Here is a 24,883-nt window from a genome sequence, read left to right as displayed (position 1 = left end):
AACAATCAAACAATAAATGACACGAAGATAAGAGTTTACAGATATATATACTCAGGCGTCTATAGCATTTTCAAAATCTTTATCTGACTAAATCATTCTTGTTCTGGTGTGCCTCACTCAACCCTCATATTCTCCCTCATTTTCTTTTCTTTCGTTACATTTTTCCATTGATTTCTTGAAAGCCGTTTCTAGTTCTCATCGTGGTGAAGTGGACGAATGTGGTGGAGACGTGTCTCTGGTCCCACAGAGCAGTTATCATCCTAAGGGATTCATGAATAATGAATAACCCAGTAGTGACTTAATTACACTTTCAAATCCTGTAGACCTCATCAAGGGGCCCATGTCACATGGCCTCAAAATACGTGTGTGTGTGCGTGTGCGTGCGTGCGTGCGTGCGTGCGTGCGTGTGTGTGCGTGTGTGTTTCTGTGTGTTTCTATCTGTTCTCTGTGTGTGTGTGTGTGTGTGTGTGTGTGTGTGTGTGTGTGTGTGTGTGTGTGTGTGTGTGTGTGTGTGTGTGTGTGTGTGTGTGTGTGTGTGTGTGTGTGTGTGTGTGTGTATGCATCTTTTTATATCCCGGCCACCTGTCTGAGCCTATCAAATAATTGGCCTTTGAATGATATTTAGTCACTGAATGCAGAGGCTAATGCACTGCCTCTCCCCGCAGTGGCTGGCCCATGTGCGTCCGTGCAGCATGCATGCGGCAGGTATAGCCACGTAATTGCCGCGGCCATGCCATCTGTTACAGTTATGCGAAATTACGGATAAATTAGTTAGCGGACACTTTGGCCCATTGTCTGTTGTTTTGATAATCACCCTTAATAACGGACCGCATCAATATGGTCTTTAAACCCGATTTGGCGCTTAATGGATTCAGATGGGGCCAGTCAGTGTGTGCTCGGGGGGCTAATCCTGTTAGAGATGTTTGTGAAGAGCAAATTGAATCAGTCATAGATTGTGCCCTCTCAAGTCTGCCAGACGACCAGACCCATTGAAGAGAAAAAAGGGGGGGGGGGGGAGGGATTCATATTTGAACCCTCCCACAGAAGATGCACTTATGCGCGTAGGAATAAAGTCAGAGTTGGGTGAATGGATGGACGACGTGGCTCGTGCCACGACCCTAATGGCTTCCTGTCCGCCGCCGGGGGCGCGGTCTTGGAAGTTGAGGAAAAAAAAAAGACTTCCCAGACAGAAGTTTAATTTTGTGCACATCTCTTCTTGAAACGCACATGTCGCCCTCCCCCAACGATTGTCTTTTGTTCTTCTGCGATCCCTGGCCCAGACAAACTGTGTTGATGATGCGTCTGTGTCCGTCTGACGCCGGCCCCTAAGTGGCTCGTTTTGGAACAACAACAGACAGCACTTTGAAGATGGCGGTGGTTCCTCCTGTCCTGGTCGTTCTGGCCTCGTGGGCAGGAGGGCGTGGCGGGCCAGGTGGGTGGGCCTCCAGAGGCAGGTGTGGCCCCCATGTGGGCGTGGCTTTCAGGTGGGCGTGGCTCCAGGTGAGTCTGCCTCCAGGCAGGGGTGTGACCTCCAGGCCGGCATGCATCCAGGTGGGCGTGGCTCCAGGTGGGGCGTGGCCTCCAGGTGGGCGTGGCTCCAGGTGGGAGTGGCCTCCAGGTGGGAGTGCCTCCAGGTGGGCGTGGCTCCAGGTGGGCATGGCCTCCAGGTGGGCGTGGCTCCAGGCGTGTTGTCCCCCGGTCCCTCTCTGCCGGCGAGCGCGGTGAGACACGGCGAGGAACAAAGAGCCGGGCCTTCTGAAGCCGGTGTGGCGTTACGCTCACTGCGAGTTCACCTGAAACGCGGCACCCGTCGCTCCCAGCGAGGGACACACTCCCCAACCCCCACCCACCCCCTACTAACCCCCACCCCCCCACCCCACCCATCTACCACCATCCCTCCCCTCTCCTCCTCCCCCGACTCCGCAGCCCCACCGACCGAGATTCCTCTGGCCTCATCAAGGGCAGAACGTCTCAAATTGAAACGAGCGGAAATCACCGTGCGGGTGGTGACACGTTCCTGGCTGGGCAATTAGTGGGTTCCAGAAGAACGTGTCTGGTGAGACACGTCACACCCGTCACGCCGCTCCTCATCGCGAGTCTACAGAGCTGAGGAGGAAGAACGTTATTGTCTGGTCATTGCCGACACATTGAACTTCTACTTTTACTCACCGGTGCCGTGTGTAGGATTTAGTGTTATCCAGCACAGAGGTCGTAGATGGTCACCAACTGAATCCCCTGAATCCCCCGTTTCCCTCGACTTAACTCTTATTCAAATATTCAATCCAGCTTTTAGATAATCGAAATAAACATGTACTTGATCATCATTTCATAACGCACTGCAGCAAAAGCTCAACCCAAAGGAGGAATCAGAAGCCATAATGGGGAGGGGGCGGGGGGCGGCGGGGGTGGTAGACCACAACGCAGACGTCCCTCATCATCCCAGGGTGAGGAGTTGTCCCTCTTAAGTTCACAGGAGAGCTGGAAGCCGACCTGCGTAGATTTATGACTGTTGGCGGTGGTGTAAGACTCGTTGAGATGAGTGACTGGTGATTTGGATGTCACCCCCCCCCCCCCCCCCGACACAGAAAGGGAGAGAGGGAGCATGGAGACGACATGGTTAAATGAGCTCATGGACCCCTGTGTGACACCCCCGCCCAGACCCCCAGGGCCCTCTCCTAGGCTGGAGTAGTATACATGTACACACACACACACACACACACACACACACACACACACACACACACACACACACACACACACACACACACACACACACACACACACACACACACACACACACACACACACACACACACACACACGCGCGAGTGCACACAGACATGCTTGTGCATGCACACATGCTAGTGCACGCACACACATGCTTGGACGCACATGCACAAACACACACACACACACACACACAAATGTGCGCACACATTCAACTCACATGCACACAGTCAAACTTCAGAGTTGTATACACATACACACACAGACACACACACACACACACACGTGCGCGCACACTCAACTCACATACACGCAGTCAAACCCGGAGTTGTATACACATACACAGACACAGACACAGACACAGACACAGACGCATACACAGACGCACACACACACACACGCTCAAATCTCGTGTTGTCTTGTTAACGTGAGAAACGGCGTTAACTTTGACAGAGCATCGTTCAGAGCTGTCTGTCGTGGAGTATGGATATCGGTGTGAAACGGCGGCGGGGCTCACGGATCCATTTCAGCTCACGTCTGGAAACACAGCCGCAGAATAAAAGGTCATCAGGTCGGGACCTCCCGCCGACCTTCAGCTGACTGCTTTTTATGTTTGGCACCCAGAAAAAAAAAAAAAATCAAGACTTGAAATTCCCTTTGGGGAAGGCAAGGCAAGGCAACTTTATTTATAACGCACTTTTCATACACAAGGCAGACTCAAAGTGCTTCACATATAAACATTGTCATACAATAAAATAAATTAATAGATACGTAAAAAGTAAAACAGATAGAAAATAAAGGCAAAGTAAAAAAAATAAAAAAAACATTTTAGAAAGGCAAAGTTAAAAAAGAAGAATATAGTGGAAGCGCCCCCCCCCCCCCCCCCCAGGGACCATCCTCCACCTGGGCGCCCCCTTCACCGGAGCACACAGGCGGGGCCCCCGTCTGCCAGCACAGGTATGCACTGAGAGACTCCGGGCCCCCGTCGGAGGGCCCCGCCCTGTCGGTCGCACCCCGCACTTCAATCTCCCCGGCAGGGACACGCGATACCTCTGATCCGCGTCCGCAGACCCTCGTGTCCGGGTAGCTCACGGCGGCCCGACATGCAACGACATATTCCCCCTCCGAACGTGACTTGGCGTTCCCACAGACGCCTTGAAAGGGATGGGGGTGGGGGGAGGGGGGTATAGCCCCCGGGCACATGGGCAGAGCGGACCACACAGAGCTCCGCCCCTCTTCTCCCTCGCTCTCGCGTTCGACTCGCGCTTTGATTCGGTGCCAGGGACACGGGCTGGCTGAGGCGCCGTCACTCCACCTCCGCTCTGCTCTGGAGCGGCTTGGAGCGCGGCGTTTAGGAGGAAGTGATTAAAGCGAAGTGCAACGTGTGGCGTACCTGCTTGTTCTTTTTGAAGTCGGATAAGAAAAGGAAAAGGGGGTTGTGTGGGCAGGTTTCCGTTGTCTCTATTCCGTCCCGCCTCACTGGACGCGACGGGATTCAATAAACGTATATATATATATATATATATATATATATCGAAGCATTCCGGTTTGTTTGTCGATCATTATCTAATAAAAGAAATGATTCGATCTTTTTCCTCTTTCCTTCTTCCCTTTCTCTCTTTCTTTCTCTTCCCCCTTCCGTCTCCCTTGGTCCGCACGCTAAATAATTACCACCGACGACAACGACGAAGAGGATGCCGCAAAATTGCGGCATCCTTTTGTTGAGGATAATAAGGTTAGCCGCGAGAGTGTGCAGGTGTTGCCGTGGGTGTGCAGGGGAAGGCGGGGGGGGGGGCACATTACCATCTTGATCATATCCATCGTGGGGCCCCCCAGTGGGGGGGGAGTTGGGGAGGAGGGAGGGGGGGGGGGGGGGGGAGGACCACACTTCGCATTCGTCCCAGAGCCCACAAACCTTTTCACTATTAAAATGATCATGTTCAGCAGAGGACAAAGAGACGAGGGGACGACTCCAGAGTAGGCCATTTTCCCCCACCTCCCGCGCGCTTATCTGGCTTTTGATGTCTCCGTAATAAAAAGGCCTATTGGGCCGGCACAATGGAGCGGCAAAATGGACAAGAGCTGATATATACTGGGCCCCGACCGGCGCGGCCATTAACTAAAAGGCCGGGGCATTATGGAGAGATGGAGATGAAAGAACATTGGGGGGAGAGGAAATAAAGATTGAAAAATTGTCTGCGGCTGAAGTGAATGGAGTGAAATGTGAAAAGACGTCTCGCCTCGTGTTCTGTTATCCGGCTGAATGCGGCGGCCCAGAGAGAGAGAGAGAGACAGAGAGAGAGAGAGAGAGAGAGAGAGAGAGAACGAGGGAGAGAGAGAGAGAGCGAGAGAGAGAGAGACAGAGAGAGAGAGGGGCAGTTTGGCTTTTCTTCGTCGATGAATGTGGTTTGATTACCTTCACGGCTGAATCTGGTTACAGCCGTTATTATGGGATGGAAGCACGTCATGGAAACAAAAAGGAAAACATGGTCAATTAAATTAAATGTCAAAGTTTGGCAATTTAAAAGCAGGGAACATTTGTGAACGGATGCAGCCTGTTAAAGCAATTATCTAAACATGTTTTTGAAGTAATTTGAAGGCTCATAATTAGATCCGTTAAAAAGTACAGATCACACCACAAGCACTACACATTTTCATCGAGTCGTTTAAGGTGCCATGTCATGTTGACCAGATCCGCAGCAGCGATCGTCTTGCTCTTCGTCTGTTCGTCTGTGTTGACGAAGTCGGGTGCCGGTCGACACAAAGGAAGGTAGCCAGGGGGGGGGAGAAGCAACAGCTTGTCAATGCAAGGGTCAAAGGTGAAGGCCATGGCTGTCTGTCGGGGTCCAGACACGGGGTCAAGAGGTCTCAGTCGGGGGTCATGACCCACGACTGAGACCTCCACACAGAACAGGAACAGGGACCTCTTTGACGGAGGAATCCAGTCCACCGTTATATTCACATCGCCAAATCAATTTGGATGTTTTTCTTATCTTATCTTTTCTTATTTAAAACCAACAGCTGCAAACAAATAAAAGAACAGAAATGATCCGACTTGTGTTCTTTCCCTGTGTTCTGTTCTGTTCTGTCGTGACTCGTGACTCTCTTCCCTTCTATATTCTCTCTGTCTCTCCACTGGTTTTTTCCCCCCTCAGGTAACGGTGAGGATGTACAAGCGAGGCGCTCGTGGCTGGCTGGGCAAGACCCCGACCGCCAGCACCACCATGCCCTCCTCCACCCTGCTGCTGTTCAGGCGCAGCGGGGAGGACACCGAGGCCAAGATCCCGGCCGGCACCGTCCACAGCATCACCCTCAGCATCTGATGGCACCCCACCCCATCACCCCCCACCCCCCAGCTCAGAACCCTAAGAGAGTACGTGTTCATCAACGGTTTCGCCCTTATGTTTCCGATGAGGCCGCTATAACGCCGCGTTCACACGACCTCCGTCCGGCGACGGATCCGTCCCGGGTATTTGCATAACGCTGATCTGATTGGCCGGCTGGATCCGTCGCTGCCCCGAAAAGTTGAACATTTCTCAACTTTTTGACGCAGACAGAAACGGACGGACGTCCATGCATGGACCCATCCACCCGATGCATTTCGAGAGCGCCCCCCCCCCCCCCTTGCAAAGTGCAATGAGATCCGTCAAACGGACAGATGTAGTGTGAACGCGGCGTAAGAACGTACTCGTTCATCAACGCTTTTGCCTTATTCTCCGATGAGACCGTTACAAAGGGTTCTGTGTGCGTCTGTCTGCACACGGAACCACGTGAAACGTTCTCCATCGACACACACACGCGTTCCCTGCACTCCATGACGGGACGGCCGCACTCCAGTGCGTAGTATTATGTTAACGAGGATCATTGAGGCAATTAAGCCGAATTAGCTTCCGATTGTTTTGAATGCATGGGGCCGGCCCACTCTTCACAGCAGCCGTTAGTTATCCATTACGTCGTTCCGACAAGAGCCACCCGGTGTTTGGAAGTGTTTTCTTTTTTAAGTGTTAATTGTGTGGGATTTCAACGCGACGAGGAGCAGGGGAGTATCACTCTTGTAGCGGGCCGTGATTGATGATCTGTTTAGAACGTCTTCAAACGGTACGGGGGGGGCTTTATTAATATGCCGGGCTCTAACGAGGGGATAAGGACGACGTTGGAGAGCGCCCGGGCCCGGTTGTCATCAGCAGCACCCCTCGGTAGCTCCAGCCACTCACTCTTCTATCAGTTACGCGGCGCATTGAGCTGCGCCAACAGCTTGCAGTTATGTTTAGTGTACCTGGCAGCGGACAAAATGGAGTTATTTCCATCAAGATATCGGAGCCTTTTGCTAATCCAATAGAAAAAGGCTTTCTGTTTCGGATGCGTATCGCGCGCATGGCATCTCTCTACCTGAAACATCGTTAGGCTATACTATGGGTCCTCACGTTTTTTTTTTCCTAATGTCTGTTTACAAATTTGCCCGAGGTGCAAAGCTCCAGCAATTGTGGAAAACACCCACATCTGACCATTGGACAGAGTGATTTTTTTCTGTGTTTTTAGAGGTTTGCAGGTTAGGCCGATTCTTTTCTTCCCAGAAGGCCACTTTCAGCCAAGGAATTGCAGTTCCTTTTGCCGTAACTTTGTTGGGTTGAGTGGTGTTATTGCTTATCAGGAGGACTCACTCTAACTCTTTCTCCCAATCTAGGTGTATGATTGCACCTAATATGTTTACGTGTGGACTATTGCCCAAACTTTACATTAGAGTGGTCACAGGAAATGCATTCTAGAGCCATCAGGCCACAACGTCTTTTATAAAGGGGGATAATGGGATTTTCTCCAGGGTTTGGTTATTGAAGTGGTCACGCATCCAAGCGACCTGGTGCACTTTTTTAAACAGTGAAGGGTTAAGGCTCAGGGGTATTTAAGTCAAAGAGGGAAATTGAATGGTTTATGGACATGTATAAACACTAGACAAGACTTTTGTACTACTACTCTACTCTCTAGTTTGTGTTTTCTTATGCATGTTGTTCATTGACGTATACCTTTTTTTACCGTCATATTCTAGTCACTTTGAGAACGTTTGTATCATTTGCCTTTCAAAATAAAACCATGATGAATGAACCATGAATGATTTGACTCATTCTGTGGATGGGTAAATTCTACAATCTACATTCTAGAAGGTAAACCTTCTAGAAGTTGGAAACCATGACAACTCAACTTTTAGTTCCAACCGGGTTGCAGTTAAAACGCCATTTTAAAACGCGAGTCGTCATGGTTTCCCCCCCCCCCCCCCCCCGTAAGACTCTAGAAGGTTTCCCCGCCCGACGAACCAACATGGCTGCTGGGTGAATAAAGCCTATAAAGGTCTCCCTTATCTTAACATATCTTGTGTCTCAGCGATAGTCTTATTAAAGGTGTGTGCGCTTGTAGGCTAAAACGACAACAAGGGAGCCATGGCCGTTGGGGGGGGGGGGGGGACAAAGGGGGCTCTGTGGGGTTATGTTTGGGCCACTGGGAAGCGGGGGGGATCGGAGCGGTAATGTTCATGGGGACCCGACCAGAACATAATGTAAGACGGTAAACCGATCCCATTGAGCGACTCCTTCCGGATGTGGGATCAATGAGGGTTCTGTCGGACCGGGGGGGGGACCTGCTGGGTATCGGCTTTCTGTTCAGTGAAACCCCACAGAGCAGCGTGTTTATGTTTACAACGTGAAGGCTACGCTTGTACACTAGACTATAGCTGAGAAACAAGCTCAGCAACAGGTTAGCCCTGATGGCGAGCTCCACCCTGGCCTGCTGGGGAGGGAGGGAGGACGTAAGGAAGTAATCGACGAACGAGGTCGCCCTGTGCGGTTTGTCCGGTCAGCGGAGACAACGCGAGGTCGTGACCCCCTTGTTGGGGCCAGGTGTCCAACTCTGACCCCCCCCCCCCCCCCCCCCCCCCCCGGCCGGCGAAGCGGTCATTCAGCACCTCGCTCTTGGGTTTCAAGGCCAGGTCACTGTGTGACCTTTCTCTGTTAGGACTGGACACTATGGGACTGGAAGCAGCAGATGATGAAGATCTCTCTCTGTGGTGCCGACGCAGGAAACGTTACGTTTGTGCAGCGTTTATAATTTATTCACAGCTACTTCTGATTTCTAGAGTATTCTCAGCAGCACACATAAGTCCCTTTGGATAAAAAAACGTCTGCTAAATGACTGGCATGTAAATGAAAGAGAAAACGGCCCGATTAGTGACATCTACACTCTCTTTAAATAGTCTCCATACGCTAAATGCTCCGAACAAGGTTAAGGTCAACGTACTCTTCTTGGCGGTAAATTAGATATCGGATTCGACGAGGGAGAACAGGCCTGTGTTATCTCTGAAGAGCCCTAGAGGAGAAATTGTGTTGTTCTACGACTTTAACCTTCTCCAGTAAATGTTGTGCTTACGCGTGTGCTAGAGAAACCGAGAGAGAGAGAGAGAGAGAGAGAGAGAGAGAGAGAGAGAGAGAGAGAGAGAGAGAGAGAGAGAGAGAGAGAGAGAGAGAGAGAGAGAGAGAGAGAGAGAGAGAGAGAGAGAGAGAGAGAGAGAGAGAGAGAGAGAGAGAGAGAGAGAGAGAGAATTGCGCCCCCTCATAAATAATATGGAAACAGAGGCATTCAGTCTGGTACTTGCCATGCAGGCAACTTGTGGAAAACAGCTTTGTAATCTCAAATCTCAATCTCATTGCACTGTTCATTTCTATTTGTTGATTTGTTTGTTTTTTATGTTGTTATCTTTGCTGAAACACGATTGTGATTTAGGCATGTAACTCAAATCACTCGTGGAGTTTATGTCCATATTTTATTCAGCAAACCATTTGTTATGAACGTCACCATTTGTTAACAATGTTGGACAACGACGCATTTCTGAGATTTCATCTTTCTATTTGAAGCTGGTGGTTAAAACTGAATTGTGTTAAGTTGCGAGTGGGACTAGAACGAAACATTTTTTTGTTAATCCTTTAACATTTTCCACATCAAGGAAGCCTATTGAAAAATACAATAAGGAAACAAATACAAATATATGTTTTTGTTATAATAAAAAATCCATGTAGACCTAGAGGGGAGGATGACTGTGTAAAATACACCAGCTTTCTGTATTTGAACTCAAATAAGACATCAATACAACCCTGGACGAGGACCCCTGGCAGGGAGGAGGGGTCTCTGAATGGCCGTAGGCCTACTTGAGAGAGACCTACGATGCAACAAAAGGAAGAATGCGAGTGAAAGACACGAAAGGCTCCATTCCAATTACCGTTGAGGAGGAGCCCTGGGCTGGGCCTTTTTGTGCCTCCCTTCTCTCCGAGGCGCTGTTGAAAGAGATAGGCTGCGTTTTAGCGGTAGGGGAGAAGCGAGCGTCGACAGTCAAGCGGATCGCTTTTTGTCTGCAGGTGGCGAGTGTACAGTTTCACTTAGAAAAGGCTCTAAAATATCCGATACCAAGTATATATGAAGACAATATAAAATCGTTACCCGTTTGTTCTTTAAGGAAATTTGGTTAACCCTCCCTTTAACCAAACTGGGAGCTTTTTAGGGGTAGCCTAGCCAAACCGTTCGCTAAAATCGACCAACGCTTGTTGAATTTCATCTTTTTTATTTTACCTCTTACACTGGCCCTGACTAATTTGACCTGTAGCTCTTTCTGTCTCACTCTGTGTGTGTGTGTGTGTGTGTGTGTGTGTCTCTCTCTCTCGGTCTGTGTGTGTCTCCCTGTCTCTCTCTCTGTCTGTGTGTGTCTCCCTCTCCCCCTTTCTCTCTCTCTTTCATTTTCTCTCTCCCTCTCCCTATGGCTCTCTCTCTCGCTCTCTCTCTCTCGCTCTCTCTCTCTCATACAATGTATATTTAGGCTAATGCTTCTGCAAACAACCATCCTCTTTCACATATAGCTTCATTCACACGTTCCTCCGACCTATGGGACAAACACCCTCCCAAAAAAAAAGTAAATGACAGGAGGCAGACCATAAGCAAGGCATGATGATCAATAGATAAACACGAGGGCTGCGTTCAACGCTCCTGGTATGACTGAAGAACCCCCCCACCACCACCCACCACCACCCCCTCCATCTGGAGGTCTGCTGCCTGCCACAAACGTGGAAAACAAATGGAGTGGCCCCGGGCACAGGCCATCAATTATAACGTAATGTGTGGATGATGATGAATATACCCCGGCCCCTCGGTGGGCCCCTATCCCCGTGTGCTACCAACGTCACGGACACATAAACACCATTAGGTGAACGCATCGATCGCTTTCACGCACATTAGTTTACTTCACTTGCGGGTTTGAATCGATGGGGAAACATTCTGTTCTGCCCCATTAGAATCAGAGATGTAAATAATGACCGATAATCAAAAGGCTGTGAATGACGCTGGCTCTGTTCGTTTGCATTGATTTCTGCTCCGTTCGGGCTTGTAATGCACTGTGTGATTAGGTGATTACTCTGCTGGCCAAGTGCACTTTGTGAAGGACAAATGCCTGACTGGTAAAGGCCTAACCACAAAGAGCATGACCACAATTATTTGTTTTTCATTTACGGCGTTTACAGTTTGAAAATATGAAGAGACATCATTAATGTATAGCGGTTAAGCTTTTGCCCATAAAATCTACCTCTTTTTTTTAACGCGTACAATTATAATGATGTTAAAAAGCATATTCGCAATCCATGTCATCTCACAGATTAAACTAATCGTAAACAAAAAAAACACCTGTTGCTCCTCCTCCTCCAGCAGGCAGGGCTGTACCTGTTGTTCCAGCTCCCAAACACCCCAGTAGTGTTTAGTTTCCGGTGGCGTAGAACCGTGTGACCAGTGAGTGACTCCCCCACAAATGTCAATGAACACAAACAGCACACATAAAACTCACAAAAAAAGTCATGTGATACTGAAAAGAAAGCCATGGCTAAGATACTGTAGGTAATGCGCTGCATTGATTAGCCTCCGTTATTAGGAAGCGGACCAGACGGTGAACGCACTACAGTCTATTGTTTTTTTGTTTTTTTTACGATAACCACAAGTTGCTTTGAACTGACCCGGGAGCATACACTATCTGTTTTTACTCCCGGTCACTGAAGCTAGTTTAGGTTAAACGGGTGCACTTCGGGAACGGGGAATTCGGTCAATAAGTGCCTGTGGAGCAGGCTGTAATGGAGACAACGTCGTCAGCAACGCTGATCTGGCCCGCTCGCCAGTGCCCCTCGGCAGAGGCAACCCGAGCCTCAAAGACACACACAGGTGCATTAGTTCTGCTAGGCTAACCGTGAAACGCTAATTGCAGGAAGGACAAACTGTAGCCCTGTGGTCATGAACCCATTAAATAACACGCAGGATCTCATATCTACACACGGCAGAACAAAGGGCCGCCCGGCCTGTCACTTTAAATAGGGATAACAAGTCACTGTGTTGAGCACGGTGGCTCCCCCAATGGGAGGCCCCCACCGGTGCCCCCCCCCTGCCCAGCCCAGCCCAGCCCAGCCCAGCCCAGCCCAGCCCAGCCCGCCCTGCTTTGGACTTGGATGATGATGACCATATAAAGAAGCTGCCTGTCACTCAAGATGTTGAAGTTAAATTGTTGACAATGCAACAGTTCTTGTGTTGTCAATTGAATCTGTGGGTTGGGGGGGGGGGGGGGGGGGGGGGGGCGGGGGGGGGCGATGATGGTGGTGTGGGGGGGAGAGGCCTTGTCACACTGAGAACCTGTCGGTTTGCTCTGTGAAGAAAATGAAAAGGTTATGATTCAAGTGGGCCGCTTGTCACTTGCCCCCCTCCCGATCAGAAACAGGACCCCGACCACGGTCTTAAATGACATAGAAACAGATTAGTTTACATCTAAACCGACAGCGAGCATTTCAATGCATTGTTCCCGACGACATACTGAAAGTACTTAGGGTTGTAAACCAAACCTGGTGTTTTGTGGTCGCTGCCATTGACCGGGGCCACTGGGACCATGTGCCTACCTGAATAGCAAACAAGACATCATTCATTCATAATTCAATCTACGTAATTAACATCATTAATTGTGGTGACAACAGCAGTCAAACGACTATATTCCCTGTTGGTATTGTTGATTCTCTTTGAGCTATTGATACGTTTACAATGCACTGCTGAACTACACTAAAAAGTACTTAGTAATTGTTAAGTAGTAAGTTAATTTGCTCAGGCTCAAAAGCGAACGCAATTGAAATATCTAAAATACCTACTCTGCGTGATGCATATTTTTTAATACGCTGCACAATCACGCGTCAATCCAAACTTGGTCGAGGACCCGGTCCAAACCCAACGACCCCGACATGAGCCAGGACGTTTGATTTACAATCCTGTGGTTCCCAGGTGAGACCGCCCCCCACCGCCTCTGGAGGACAGGCAGCCCCTCCGCTGGCCGCCTGCCTGCCTGCCTGCCAGGAGATGGATGGTTGCGGGTGTGAAACCCAGGGCAGGGCCTGGAGCATCATGCTGTCTAATCAGCCACTAATGTAGCTACGCCACTCCCCGGGAGATGTTGTGCTGCCCATGGAGTCGCCTCTAACAGCATTCCCCTGACAGGCTGTGGTCGTAAGGAGCAGGAGTCAGTGACACACGGCTTACATTTGTCTCACTATTACTCTTTTGACTTTCCTTTCAGCTTTCCTTTCCCATTTACCACAAATCAGTCATTAGGCCTACAACTTGTGAGTCGCTGGTACACACCCTTGATTTATATTCCTGTTTTTGGTTGGGGTACCGGTTTAATGTGCGTGTATACGCAAACAATGTAATACATTATCATCAGAAATAAAGTAGTTCTTCCTTCAGGCCTACAGTAGGCTACAGATCCCACTCATAACGTGAACCGTGTATGTCACTGTCATCGGATCTCGACTACACGAGCAGAACATAATAGCCAGATAAAAACATGAAATGGAGTCAATATAGTAACCGACTGACCACCACCATGTGAATTCCATTTCCTCCATTACTGCGTGACAAACACCCAGGCGGATAGGGTGTCTCTGGGAAGGTCGAGGTGAGCCTGAGAGCCTCTTGTGGTCGGCTTGGGTGAACGGGACGAGGGCTAGAGCGGCCGAAGCCGCCCCTCCGATGGTCGTTTGCGGGTTTCACATGGAGCCAACCCGTCTCCAACACCTCTGGAGGCTGGAAACCAGAGACGAGACGGGCCGCGAACGCGGTGGAGTCTGCGGGGAAGCGCAGCCGAGAGACGGCCCCGACACGAGAGACGTGTCGGGGCGCGGTGTCTTAAGCGTGTTTTAACCAGAATATTCATAATTCCATTGCCAAAATGACTTGAATACTCCTCCAAAACGCATGGGGACGTAATCCCATTCATGCCACGCCATTCACCTGATGTTAGCAAGACGGAACCGAAAAACACACATGCAGCCCTAATTGTTTTAATGCATCTGACAAATGGGTGAGCCACCATGATTTACCTCCCTCCCCCAGGATGACCCGCTATCTGTAGCAGAGAGGAGGAAAAAAACCAGCAGGTCTTATTCAAGGAACTCAATTTTCCAATTTAGTGGAAGCCAAAGATGACAGGAAACAAGTTAATTCACCGTGGACCCCAGCCGCTCTGCGTCTGCAGCACGGGGCCGTAATTGCTCTACAAAATGAATGCCATTTCATATTAAGCTGCGAGTCTGAGTCCCGACGTCAAAGTCTGACTCATTATCAGCAATCATGGGAATTAGTGACATCATTTAACCAAACGAAGAAATCATTTCCAGGATGCTGCAGAGGCAGATAGAAACCATTAGAAAAATTGGAGCTCAAATAGAATAATTGTCGTGTCCGTCTTCTGCGCTACTTTTACTGAAGGGCTTGGAAATTGCATTAGCCACCATTGACAATCTAAACTGAGAAAAAACGCACCACTTAGTGTTTTTTGCCGAGGCGCTGTCTTGTGTTGGCTGTCCCCATTCACATAATACACCCTGCAAAAAAAAAACAACAAAAGGGAGCTCTGGGCTTTATCAATGCTGTCACCACAGTAACAAATCAGCCAAACCACGAGTCATGATTTATAAGGAAACGCAGAAACATAAAAGCGCTATCCGTAAGGAGTAAATAAATAATGCATGCTATGCCAGTATGCACACAATGGAGGGGTATTACAGTCAAGACAGATTAGTTTCTCTTCTACAATAAAAAGGGCAAACAATGCCATGTAGTAATTACTTAAAGGGAACATTTCCCCGCTACAGGCTATGATCCCGGTTCAGCGGGGCTTTGCCCGCTCCAATATCCCCCTAATATAATATCTGGTTCAGTGACACTGATGTCTATCAGCATGAGGTCAACGTCTGGGGGTGAGACAGCAGCCCCGGGGCGAAACGGGTGGATCATCGCATTCTCACAACACGTCGTCAAGACAACGCTCCCTCCTCTCCCTCCTGCCCGGACACATCCTCCCTCTCTCCCTCTCTCTCTCTCTCTCTCTCTCCCCCATCTCCCCCTTCAGATCCAGAGCCCAACAGCAGTGATGAATGACTGAGAAAATAGGTAGAGCGAGTTTTCCTTGTTTTTTTTTACACATTTTATTATAAATCCACCACGTAGAAAACACACCGTTTGTTTTGTGTCGGGTCGGGGGGACAACGTGAGGCTACGGTTATCGTCTCTGTGAAAAGGAGGAGAAACTAATAAAAACACGCACATGAAAGACAGCGACCTCAGACAAGGAGAGGTCAGGTCGAAGAGAAAGGTCTGCATTAAAACATTTTACAAACAGAAAGAAAGACGAGACAAGGAGAACCAGTGGGAACTGTACACAGTAGCTTCAAAATGGCCAAATGAGGGGTAAAATAACATTAATAACAGAGTTCAGCATACGTGTAGGGGAACCATTGATGGAGGAATTATCAGAGGAACCATCAAATCACCACAATCCAAAACACAAACCATACAGTGGTGGCAACACCAGGAAACAACGTTTTGCGATGGAGGAATATCAGAAGACAGGGTTACTTTTGTCTCAATTCAAATGCATTTAGGCCCAAATGTAGTGGGACCGGTTGGCTTAAAAAAAAAAAAGGTAGTATGAAGAAAAACAAACTGAGTTTGCTGCATGAGTGGGCAAAAACCACCGAATACACATCTTCAAGCATGTGCACAAGCCGATAAGTACAACTCAAAACGTACCAACATTCACAACAATAATTCGGTATGAGAAGAAGCCTAAATACAGATATTCCAACAGTAGTAAAGTATTATTTCCCTTGCGTGTGTGCGTGTGTGTGGGGGGGGGGAGTGTGCGCTTCTTTCAATTGTTCTGGCTGTTGGAAGAGTGAGAGGGCCCGCCCAGATCATGAAGCTGTGGCCTTTCGCTGGGTCTGAAAGCGCCACTCAAACCACACTTAAACCTCACCCCTCACACTCTGCTATCTTCCAATACGAGAAGGGTACTGCTTCATACACCAACATCAGCTCCGTCCCCGTGTCCCAAAAGTGGGGACCATCAACCTAAATTCTCAGACAAAGGACAAATGGAAAAACGAAAATCCAACATTCCCTCGATTTTGTTCTTCACAGGAACGGAGTTGTACGCTGAAGCGTGTGGCGATTATCTTCCCCCAAAAAGGCGTATGACCCAGTACTCGTGTATTAGAAAGACAGCCACACCTGACTGGTTTGTGGTTCCCCGTTAAGCAACGCTTGTGGTTTTAGCCACAGGACCGGGGGAGGAGGCGGGGTCTGGAGGAGGAGTGCGGGGGGCGGGGTGGGTGGGGGTTGGGGGGGAATCAGCCTCACTTGGGCTTGGTCTCGGCGTCTGTGACCTGGCGGATGAACACGGCGTCCTCGGGGTGGCTGATGTCGCCCTGCTCCTGCATGTAGGACGAGGCGATGGCCAGCAGGCTGCCGTCGTTGCTGAAGGCCAGCGAGGCGATGCTGGTGGGGTAGCGGTGGAACTGGCACAGGCGCTTCTTGTTCAACGGGTCCCAGATGTTCACGAAGCCGTCCGAGCCGCCTGGGGGGGTGGGGGAGAGAAGAGTAGGGGTGAGATTGGGCTGCGTGCGGACTGGCGAATGCTGCCTGGACACAAGGCTTTGAACCTGGGGACCGCAGAGTACTCTGAGGGCTGGTGGGTGACCCTTCAGGTGGAGGACCTTGTTTATTCAAATGCGTCGTCAAGTTCGTCATCGTGTCACTCATTGCCCTCCTAGCCAACCTTAGAGGGGATGGTTTATGTGGCTTTGTCACAACTAGACCTCAACTGAAAATTTAACCATCAAGTAAAACATGAATATTAAAAATGTATATATGTAGACAGTCCTAATTATTTATAAAACAATACAAAAACAACGAACAATACTAGCCAGAAAGGTGGTTTCCGTCCACTCAAACAGCCCAGCAGCACAGACAAGCTGGGGGGCGGGACGTACCTGTGGCGAAGGTGTTGTGGGTGCCGTGGAAGGAGATGGCGTTGACGGGGTAGACGTGCTCAATGCCGTTCTCCTTCAGCCGGTGGCACTTGAAGGCATACTTCTTCTTCTGCACCTCCAGGCTGGGGTCCAGGTATTCCACAGCCACGCGTCCTTCGATGGAGCTCAGCGCAAAGCCCTGGAGACGAGGAACACAGCGTTTAGTGAACATATTCACCCTTTAGTGAACTTTCACCGTTTAGTGAATTTTCACCGTTTAGTGAACCTTCACTATCAGGCTCCCAGGACTCAACCACGGAGCAACAAACACGTCGTAAACCCGTTGTAAGAGTTTACTCATGAAGAAGACCATTTGACTTCCTTCTTCAGAGCAGGACATATCTTCCCCAATAGCGTGTGCCTTTCCTTCCCACTGCATACTAAAGTATTATTTTGCCCCGTAACACTTTGATCTGTTGTGGTTGATAAAACCCAAGCCGCTTGATTGCTCTCTGAAGAAGAGTGAAGCCCAAGTGGTCTTGGACAGGGACAAAGACAACCACATCGCTACCGTTATGTCCCAGTTTCACTTAAATTGGGATCTCACACATTCAAGCGTCCCTTGTACTTATTCACCGAGCGGTCATCTTGGTTCTGTTTCGCATCCAGCAGCCCCACCCAGGTAGTGTTTCAAAATGAACGCCCTATGGTAGACCATGCTAGCATGGGGTTATCTAATGGAGTGGATTGTCATTTACCTGTTTGTTGGGGAAGGCTCTGATACAGCGGGTCTGGTATTTGAGGCTGGACTCCCGTCTCTGCAGCACGTAGCCCATGTTCCTCAGATCCCAGACCAGCACTCTCCTCCCAGCTGTTCCTACGATCAATCTGTCCCTGGCCACCGACAGGGTGTACACCTGAATACAGAGAGACAGGCGGTGATCAAGCCACGACTTGAGTCAGCAGGGAGGATTTTGAGGACTGCTGTTCCCCGTTATTCAAGCACTTTCTGGAAATGATGTAGGTCGCACCAAATACTTTTTTTAATTTTTTTTTACATTTATCAGAGGTTACAACTACCCCATTTATTGTAAAAATCGTTGTTATTGTTAAGAAGAAACATTTGTGGAAAAATACTGACAGTAACGTAGTGTTCTGCTTTAAAATAATAAAAAGACAAGGATACTGTCAGTGGCATTAGCTCATGATTAGATTTGGAATAAATCAAATCGTAGGGGAAACCCTGATTCGGGATTTATCAGCTGCCCTTACCATTCACCACTACAGTTTATGATTAACAAAAAGTGAAGCATGGCTAGGATCATTATGAATCAATTTTGAATTTCGAGGATTAGGATATGAACACAAAAAAAACCCTGCATACATTCATTGATTTGAAAAATCACTATACAGGCATACACTGCTCCGTTAATGCTAGTAGAACAGTCAAACTGAAATGGTACCCGAGTGGTGTGCATTCTCTCCTACGGCTTTATTCAACGCGGTACCTTGTCCGGCTGAGTGAAGGTTCCAGCGTTGCAGGGCGTTCTCGGGTCCCACAGGCGAACCGAGCGGTCCCAGCTCCCCGTTACCATGACGTTGACCTCTGGACAGTATTCCACACAGCGGATGGGGGCGTCGTGCGTTCCAACAATGGTATCTGTTCGGGGAACGGTGAGAAAACAGTGACCACTTGACGCCAGGAGCCCAGTGCATTATAAAGACAAGAGCATAGTCACTGTGGGGGTTGAAAACATTCACTTTTTTTTATTATTCAAATATGACCCCTGCCAACTCTTCTTCTCTGCTAGATATAGACCCGCCAACAATGCCAGGTGTATCAACATGAATCAACAGGTGAGTCAACTATTAATAAGGACACTATATTGGACACAGTTGTGATGCACGTCAACTGGAGGTGGCATCATTTCAGTCTTCAAATAACTAGCATCAGAAAAGAGCTATGTCTCAAACAACAAGTAACCTGCTAACGGAATTATGGAAAGGCCTGGTTTTTAAATAACAGTTGCTGGTTGGGAGTGGTTGGCCAGTGGATTGGGCGCACCCACCTTGATCCGTGTTCAAGTCGTGGGTTTTTAACTGTGCATCCAAACCTCCACTCCAAGAATGCGTGGGATCCTGTAAAATAACAGCAGAACGGCAGATGGTTGATGTAAACTTGTGTACCCAACGGTATCAATCATCAACTGACAAGACCCCAGTCAAATGACGTGTGGGGAGAGCGTTGAACAAAACGATTCAAGCGTCATGTGCGCTTTCATTTGAAAACGACTTACGTACTGTAAGTACATTTGTCAGAAGAAGGAGGAACAACAGTATATCGCTGTCGGTACAGTAAGGATGTTCATAGAAACAAGTGGCAAGCACTAACAATCACTAGGTTAACCCAATCCCCGTATACAACAAAGATAGCTAAGATGCTGCCCAATGCTAAGCACTGTTTCTAAGTGCCAGGATGTACAACACAACAATAAGTGTGTACTCTTCCCATCCGTGGGTGGGGCCCAACACTGGACCAAATCACGGTTTGATTTTTGGGGTCTTACATAAAAAGCACAGTCCAGGACTGGATCCGAGTGTTTGTACTTCATCCGCATGGAGTTGGCCGCGACATCGTAGAGACGGACCGTGCAGTCCCACGAGGACACCAGGAGGAACTGGGCCGTGCTGGGGCTGAACTTGACGGCGGAGATGGTGTCCTCCGGGCCCTGGTTCAGCTTGTACTCAATGCAACCCGTCATCTGGTGAAGAGAAAGGGCAGAAAGACGAAAGTTGGGACACAACCGCTGACTAACATCTGATTACACCCCCCATCACACAGATGACACCTATTCTGTCTTTTCCTCCCCATACAGAACAAGAGGCCGGCTTCATCAACCAGTACGAAAAGTATGCGTTACGATATCTGATATCTGATATCTGGGTTATCTGATATCCCCCCCCCCATCTCATTTTTGTAAACAAACCCCCACCCCTCTGCAAGGCAAGAGTCCTGTGGAAAGTTTCCAAACAAACAAACAAACAAACAAACAACGACGACCACTCAGGTCATAAACGTTTTGGTGAGACGCTTTGTGTTTTACGTGTGATGGTGTCACTTGCTACGACGGTTTAATGGTTGGACAATCGCTCGCTTCAACAGTGCCATTTACAACACAACCCCTGTGCATGTGGGTTGATCGGGTGTTTTGTATGAATATAACCCGTTTATGTGCACATAGCGGCGGGGTTATGAACCTGACCTCCCCGGAGAGGAGAGAGAGCCGGTCCGCCGCTCGACTCCCGCCGGGTGCTGGCGGCTAGCATCGGCATGGGGGGGGCACATCTGAAGCTAACATGTGTTATAACGTTGTCGTATTTACGACAACAACAACAACATATACTCACCGCTCTGGGGCTCTTGTGACCTCGATCCAAACCTTTAATCAAAAGACCGAGTCCGTGTTGCAGGGTTTGATCCGCGGCGTTGTTGAGTTAGCTCACGATGCTAACGGGGGTAGCGTGTCGCTTCCTGTGATTTTTCAACACAAATGGTGCTGCGAGGCGCTACCAGGCAGCGAGGGCGCTGATTGGTTCAGACGAATGTGCGCGGTTCCCGCTTTCGTTTGATTGGTTCGATTTCGTGACGTGATCGTGTTTGTGTTTCTCGTCAAAATGAGTTGTCTCGCGAGAGTGAGACAACCTTCTTCTTCGCCTGTCTCTCTCTGCTTCTGCGCAGAAGAACGTTGTTTGATACACTGCTACATCCATCAGTGCTGCACTGCGTTGTATTTATAGGCCTATACGCACGTTGACTTATCATTATGTTACATCTAAATCGGACTATCCAAACACAGCATTTAGAACAAGTGACAGCCGATACACATGTTGGTGGATTTTGTTAAAGCGTGCTCACGTAGACTTGACGAATGAATAAATAAGAAATTTGAGATTTATTTGGTGATTATGCCTAATATAGCCTATGTGTAATTAATAAAGAAATATGAATATTCCTAGCCTATTTATGTATAAATGTACTTTAAATGTAACGCCAAATAATCAATAAGTGTATCCTTATATCCTTAAAAATCCTTAATAAAATTTGGCCAAGTTTTCATATCTTCCCCTCAATGATTAGAATCATTTCACGAAATCACTTTGAGAAAGATTACATATGCCTTTATTGATAGGCCTTATAATGCGGTGGAGCAATCTTAGGCCCTACATTTATTTAAAAGAAACCGAAGTCGGTTGACTGTAGGCCTATATATTGCGACAAGAAAAATAGCATAAGGGTTAAAACATAAATGTGCCTTGTTGTGATTTCTTAATTATTGATTCCTTAACATGACGATTAAACAGTAAGTCTATTGAGGACAACATTTTACGTTATTTTTTAACGCATCAATACATCTACTTTCCTCGGGTTGTTTTATCATTAAGACATTATATAGGTAAATTGCATGTTTGGGTTTATTTAGGGGAGACTCATTAAACAAGAAAATTAACATTAACCTTTTTTTTAAACGATAAATAGGCCAAATTGTATCGCATCCCTGGAAAGCAATGCTCTTTAGACAATAAACAAACACCTCCATCATGACGAAAAGGCTTAATTTTATATAAATCCCATTTTTTTCTGTAAATACAGAACCATATATAACAAGTGCGAGAATTTCTACAATACAATTATGCAATATTAATGAATAACTCATACAAACAGTGGTTGATATTTGGCTTTTTCATGGCTTAAAGTACGCTAAATTACAGTGACATTTTTTTCAAAATGATTGGCCAATTAGGCGATAGGCCTTATACCTGCAGCTTTTTGGAACGCATTAATGAACATGATTGTCCGTGTGTGTGTGTGTGTGTGTGTGTGTGTGTGTGTGTGTGTGTGTGTGTGTGTGTGTGTGTGTGTGTGTGTGTGTGTGTGTGCGTGCGTGCGTGCGTGTGTGTGTGTGTGTGTGTGAGAGAGAAAGAGATTTGAGTGAGAGAATGGATTATGCGCGCAATAAGCGAACACTATTGCACAATATTGTAAAGTATCAAATATATCCACATTTTTGTCCAAACACTGACACACATCTTCTCCTATAAAATACATATTAACATGGAACTCTATGTCAAACAACATTATCTTCTGCTTCGAAGATTAGGCATACACTTAAATGTAGCATTCTCTTTACAAAGCATTTCCTTATAATATCCATTTTACATTAAATTTGAACATAGGGCTTTGAGTCACAATAGTATTAGGAATAATAATAATAATAATAATAATAATAATAATAATAATAATAATAATAATAAAAACTAATAATAATAATAATAATAATAATAATAATAATAACGTATATTCATTAAATCCACAAATATACCAAATAATTCTCTCCAAGTTTCTACGAATTTCCAAAATGTAAAGAACTGCGATAAACCACCGGTCCGGGACCTAGACGGGCCTGAGCAAGGGGCCGGCCGTCACGATGGGGTGGGAATAGTACATGGGGTGCGGGAACGACAGGAGCGACTGGCCGCTCGGGGAGTTCCCCGCGGAGCTGCCGGTCTCGGAGCCTCCGTTGTCGTGGTACAGGATGGGCACACGCACGATCCTCTGCGCCGTGGCGTGGCTCAGACTGACGGCCTCCAGCTCGGCCGCCAGCTGCCTCTTCCACTTGTTCCTGCGGTTCTGGAACCAGATCTTCACCTGCGTCTCCGTGAGGTGCAGCGAGGCCGCCAGCCCGGCTCGCTCGGAGCTGCTCAGGTAGCGCTTCAGGTCAAAGGTGGACTCCAACTGGAACACCTGGCTCCTGGAGAACACCGTGCGCGTTTTCTTCTTCCGGCAAGCCTTCTTGTCCGAGGCATCGTCGTCTATGCTCTTCCAGTCGCCCCCCATCACCGCCCCGCCACCGTCGTGTTTGGGGTCGTCAGTGTCGCTCTCCTCCTCCAGGACAATGTCTTCGGCGGCGCTTTTGTCGTCCTCGTCCTCTTTGAGATCGGGTTCACGTTTGTGGAGGAGGAGAGCGGGAGCGGGAGAGTGTCGCTCCCTGGCCGACGGCGAGTCTCGAACGCCGCACCTCTCCGAGAGGCCTACTGCATCATGGGGTCAGACACAGAGATGTGGAGATATAAGACAGCTTTTTTTTAATGGCTTCCTATAGATGAAAGGTATCAAGTATGATCCATGCATGGACTTTAAATGACTCAGAAGCCGAGATGTAACGTTTAAGCAGGTATAGGCCTGAGTACCTGTTGAAGCATCATTATTGGGATTAATCAGCCATGCGTACCTACTTAAAGCAACTAAAGGCAACATAACGGAATACACCACTACTACAACAAATCCCAACTATCTGGATTATGACGATTTTGATGATAGGTTCGATTTGTTTTTCTTTTTTTTCAACAAATCCACTATAAATAGAGCCATCCCCTATAAGAGACACCCCCTATAACCAGAGAACCCCCTCTGACCGTACCTGAGGTTCTGAGGTGGCCCATGGTCCCCAGGGCGTAGGGGTTCCACCAGGCGGAGGCTGCTGCTAGTCCGACCCGCTGAGACGGGAACTCGAACCGGGGAAAAGTTAGGTCTCCAATCCGGGAGAAGATGCTCCCCTCGAATAGTCCCCTGGAGGGCGGCGGGAACGTCCTGGGCTTGGCGGGCTTGCTGTCGATGTTGAGGAGGTTCTTGATGGAGAAAGGCGACTCCTTGGCGTGCACCGGCACCGTCTCTTGCGCGCGGGTGTCTGCCATCATTCTTCAATCCGCATCACCATTAAAAGTCCTTAACGAATACAAACCGTATGCGTCGATGTCTTTTGCGCGGGTCTCGTTCACGGTGTGGTCTGTCGCGGAGTTAAAAAAAAGGGTCCTTTCTAGATTAAAATAAAAAGCGCGTAAAATGGCACGCAGAGATTGGAGCGATCCAAAGCAACGATCAATGTGTCAAAGTGAGGCTCGATTATAAACGATGAAATAAACATGGTATCCAAGTTAAACGCGCTAAATCTCTGCCATTGGGCAGGTAGGACGGCAAATAGGATTTGAGATGTAACAGAGCGAAGGCAGGAAGTAGATATGACCAGAATAGACTCGGAGGAAAGGCCCTATACACGTTTTGGCATCCAGCTGAACAACATGGACTCATCAATCAACCAATTAGATTAAAGAGACAAATGGCGCAGGGTTTTTACCCCATGCACAACCCACAATCACCTGTCACTCAAACATCTCTCTCTCTCTACTCCCAGTTTCTCTCTCTCTCTCTCTCTCTCTCTCTCTCTCTCTCTCTCTCTCTCTCTCTCTCTCTCTCTCTCGCTCTCTCTCTCTCTCTCTCTCTCTAAAATTACTTAACATTTGCATTGCGCACGCATATTAAAAAGAGATGTAAAGATATGGTTTCACAATGATTTGTTCACAAATTGTCTCCATGCTACATGATAATTCTATATTGCTCTCTCAGAATGAAACAGGTGACTCTAAAATGCAGAAGAATGAGTTTCTGTATGAAGTCCGGTTTCTGCATGTCATAAGGTTCCCTTTGCATCGCTATGAACACATTTTCAGGTCTCTCTCCAGTCAGCTAATAATGATTCTTCTACCAACAACGTAACACAATATACAAATGATTATTCTAATCATGTAATCAGAATCAGAATCTCTAATAACGAACAGGATGATACATGTTTTAGGATGAAACCATTTATTAGACACAATTTTTATTAAGCATGTTTGTAGTTTGCAATTTCGTTCAGATCTGATTAAGCAAACCGCCCCGATTGATAACTTCGAACAAATGT

The 24,883-nt window shown here is 48.0% G+C and overlaps 2 protein-coding genes across 2 annotated transcripts; both read right to left on the bottom strand.

Annotated features, from left to right (window-relative positions):
- Positions 1-15,253: 15,253 nt before the first annotated feature.
- Positions 15,254-20,619, bottom strand: bub3 (BUB3 mitotic checkpoint protein). The gene is made up of 7 exons (XM_084486050.1): positions 20,493-20,619; positions 19,652-19,846; positions 19,154-19,223; positions 18,593-18,744; positions 17,843-18,001; positions 17,106-17,283; positions 15,254-16,690 (listed from the first exon to the last, which is right to left on the bottom strand). Exons 2-7 carry the CDS (start codon positions 19,844-19,846, stop codon positions 16,470-16,472), a joined length of 975 nt encoding a protein of 324 aa, XP_084342176.1. The 5' UTR covers positions 20,493-20,619; the 3' UTR covers positions 15,254-16,469.
- Positions 20,620-22,536: 1,917 nt separating this feature from the next.
- Positions 22,537-23,840, bottom strand: hmx3b (H6 family homeobox 3b; the record flags this gene model as incomplete). Its single annotated transcript, XM_084485301.1, has 2 exons — positions 22,537-23,177; positions 23,564-23,840. 2 exons carry the CDS (start codon positions 23,838-23,840, stop codon positions 22,537-22,539), a joined length of 918 nt encoding a protein of 305 aa, XP_084341427.1.
- Between the last annotated feature and the right edge of the window lie 1,043 nt (positions 23,841-24,883).

Source organism: Micromesistius poutassou (assembly GCF_964030765.1).
Source record: "Micromesistius poutassou genome assembly, chromosome: 21".
Lineage (NCBI taxonomy): Eukaryota > Metazoa > Chordata > Actinopteri > Gadiformes > Gadidae > Micromesistius > Micromesistius poutassou.
The sequence above is the reverse complement of the archived record's forward strand: the minus strand, read 5'-3'. Positions and strand labels throughout refer to the sequence as shown.

What these genes read in the sequence shown, in the direction of transcription:
- bub3 (XM_084486050.1), bottom strand. Translation starts at nt 19,846, where the DNA reads ATGACGGGTTGCATTGAGTACAAGCTGAACCAGGGCCCGGAGGACACC. An exon ending in CGACTTGAACACGGATCAAG is followed by an intron (nt 18,745 to 19,153) that starts GTGGGTGCGCCC and finishes TTCCCCGAACAG; the next exon opens with ATACCATTGTTGGAACGCAC. An exon ending in GAGCCTTCCCCAACAAACAG is followed by an intron (nt 17,284 to 17,842) that starts GTAAATGACAAT and finishes CCTCGTCTCCAG; the next exon opens with GGCTTTGCGCTGAGCTCCAT.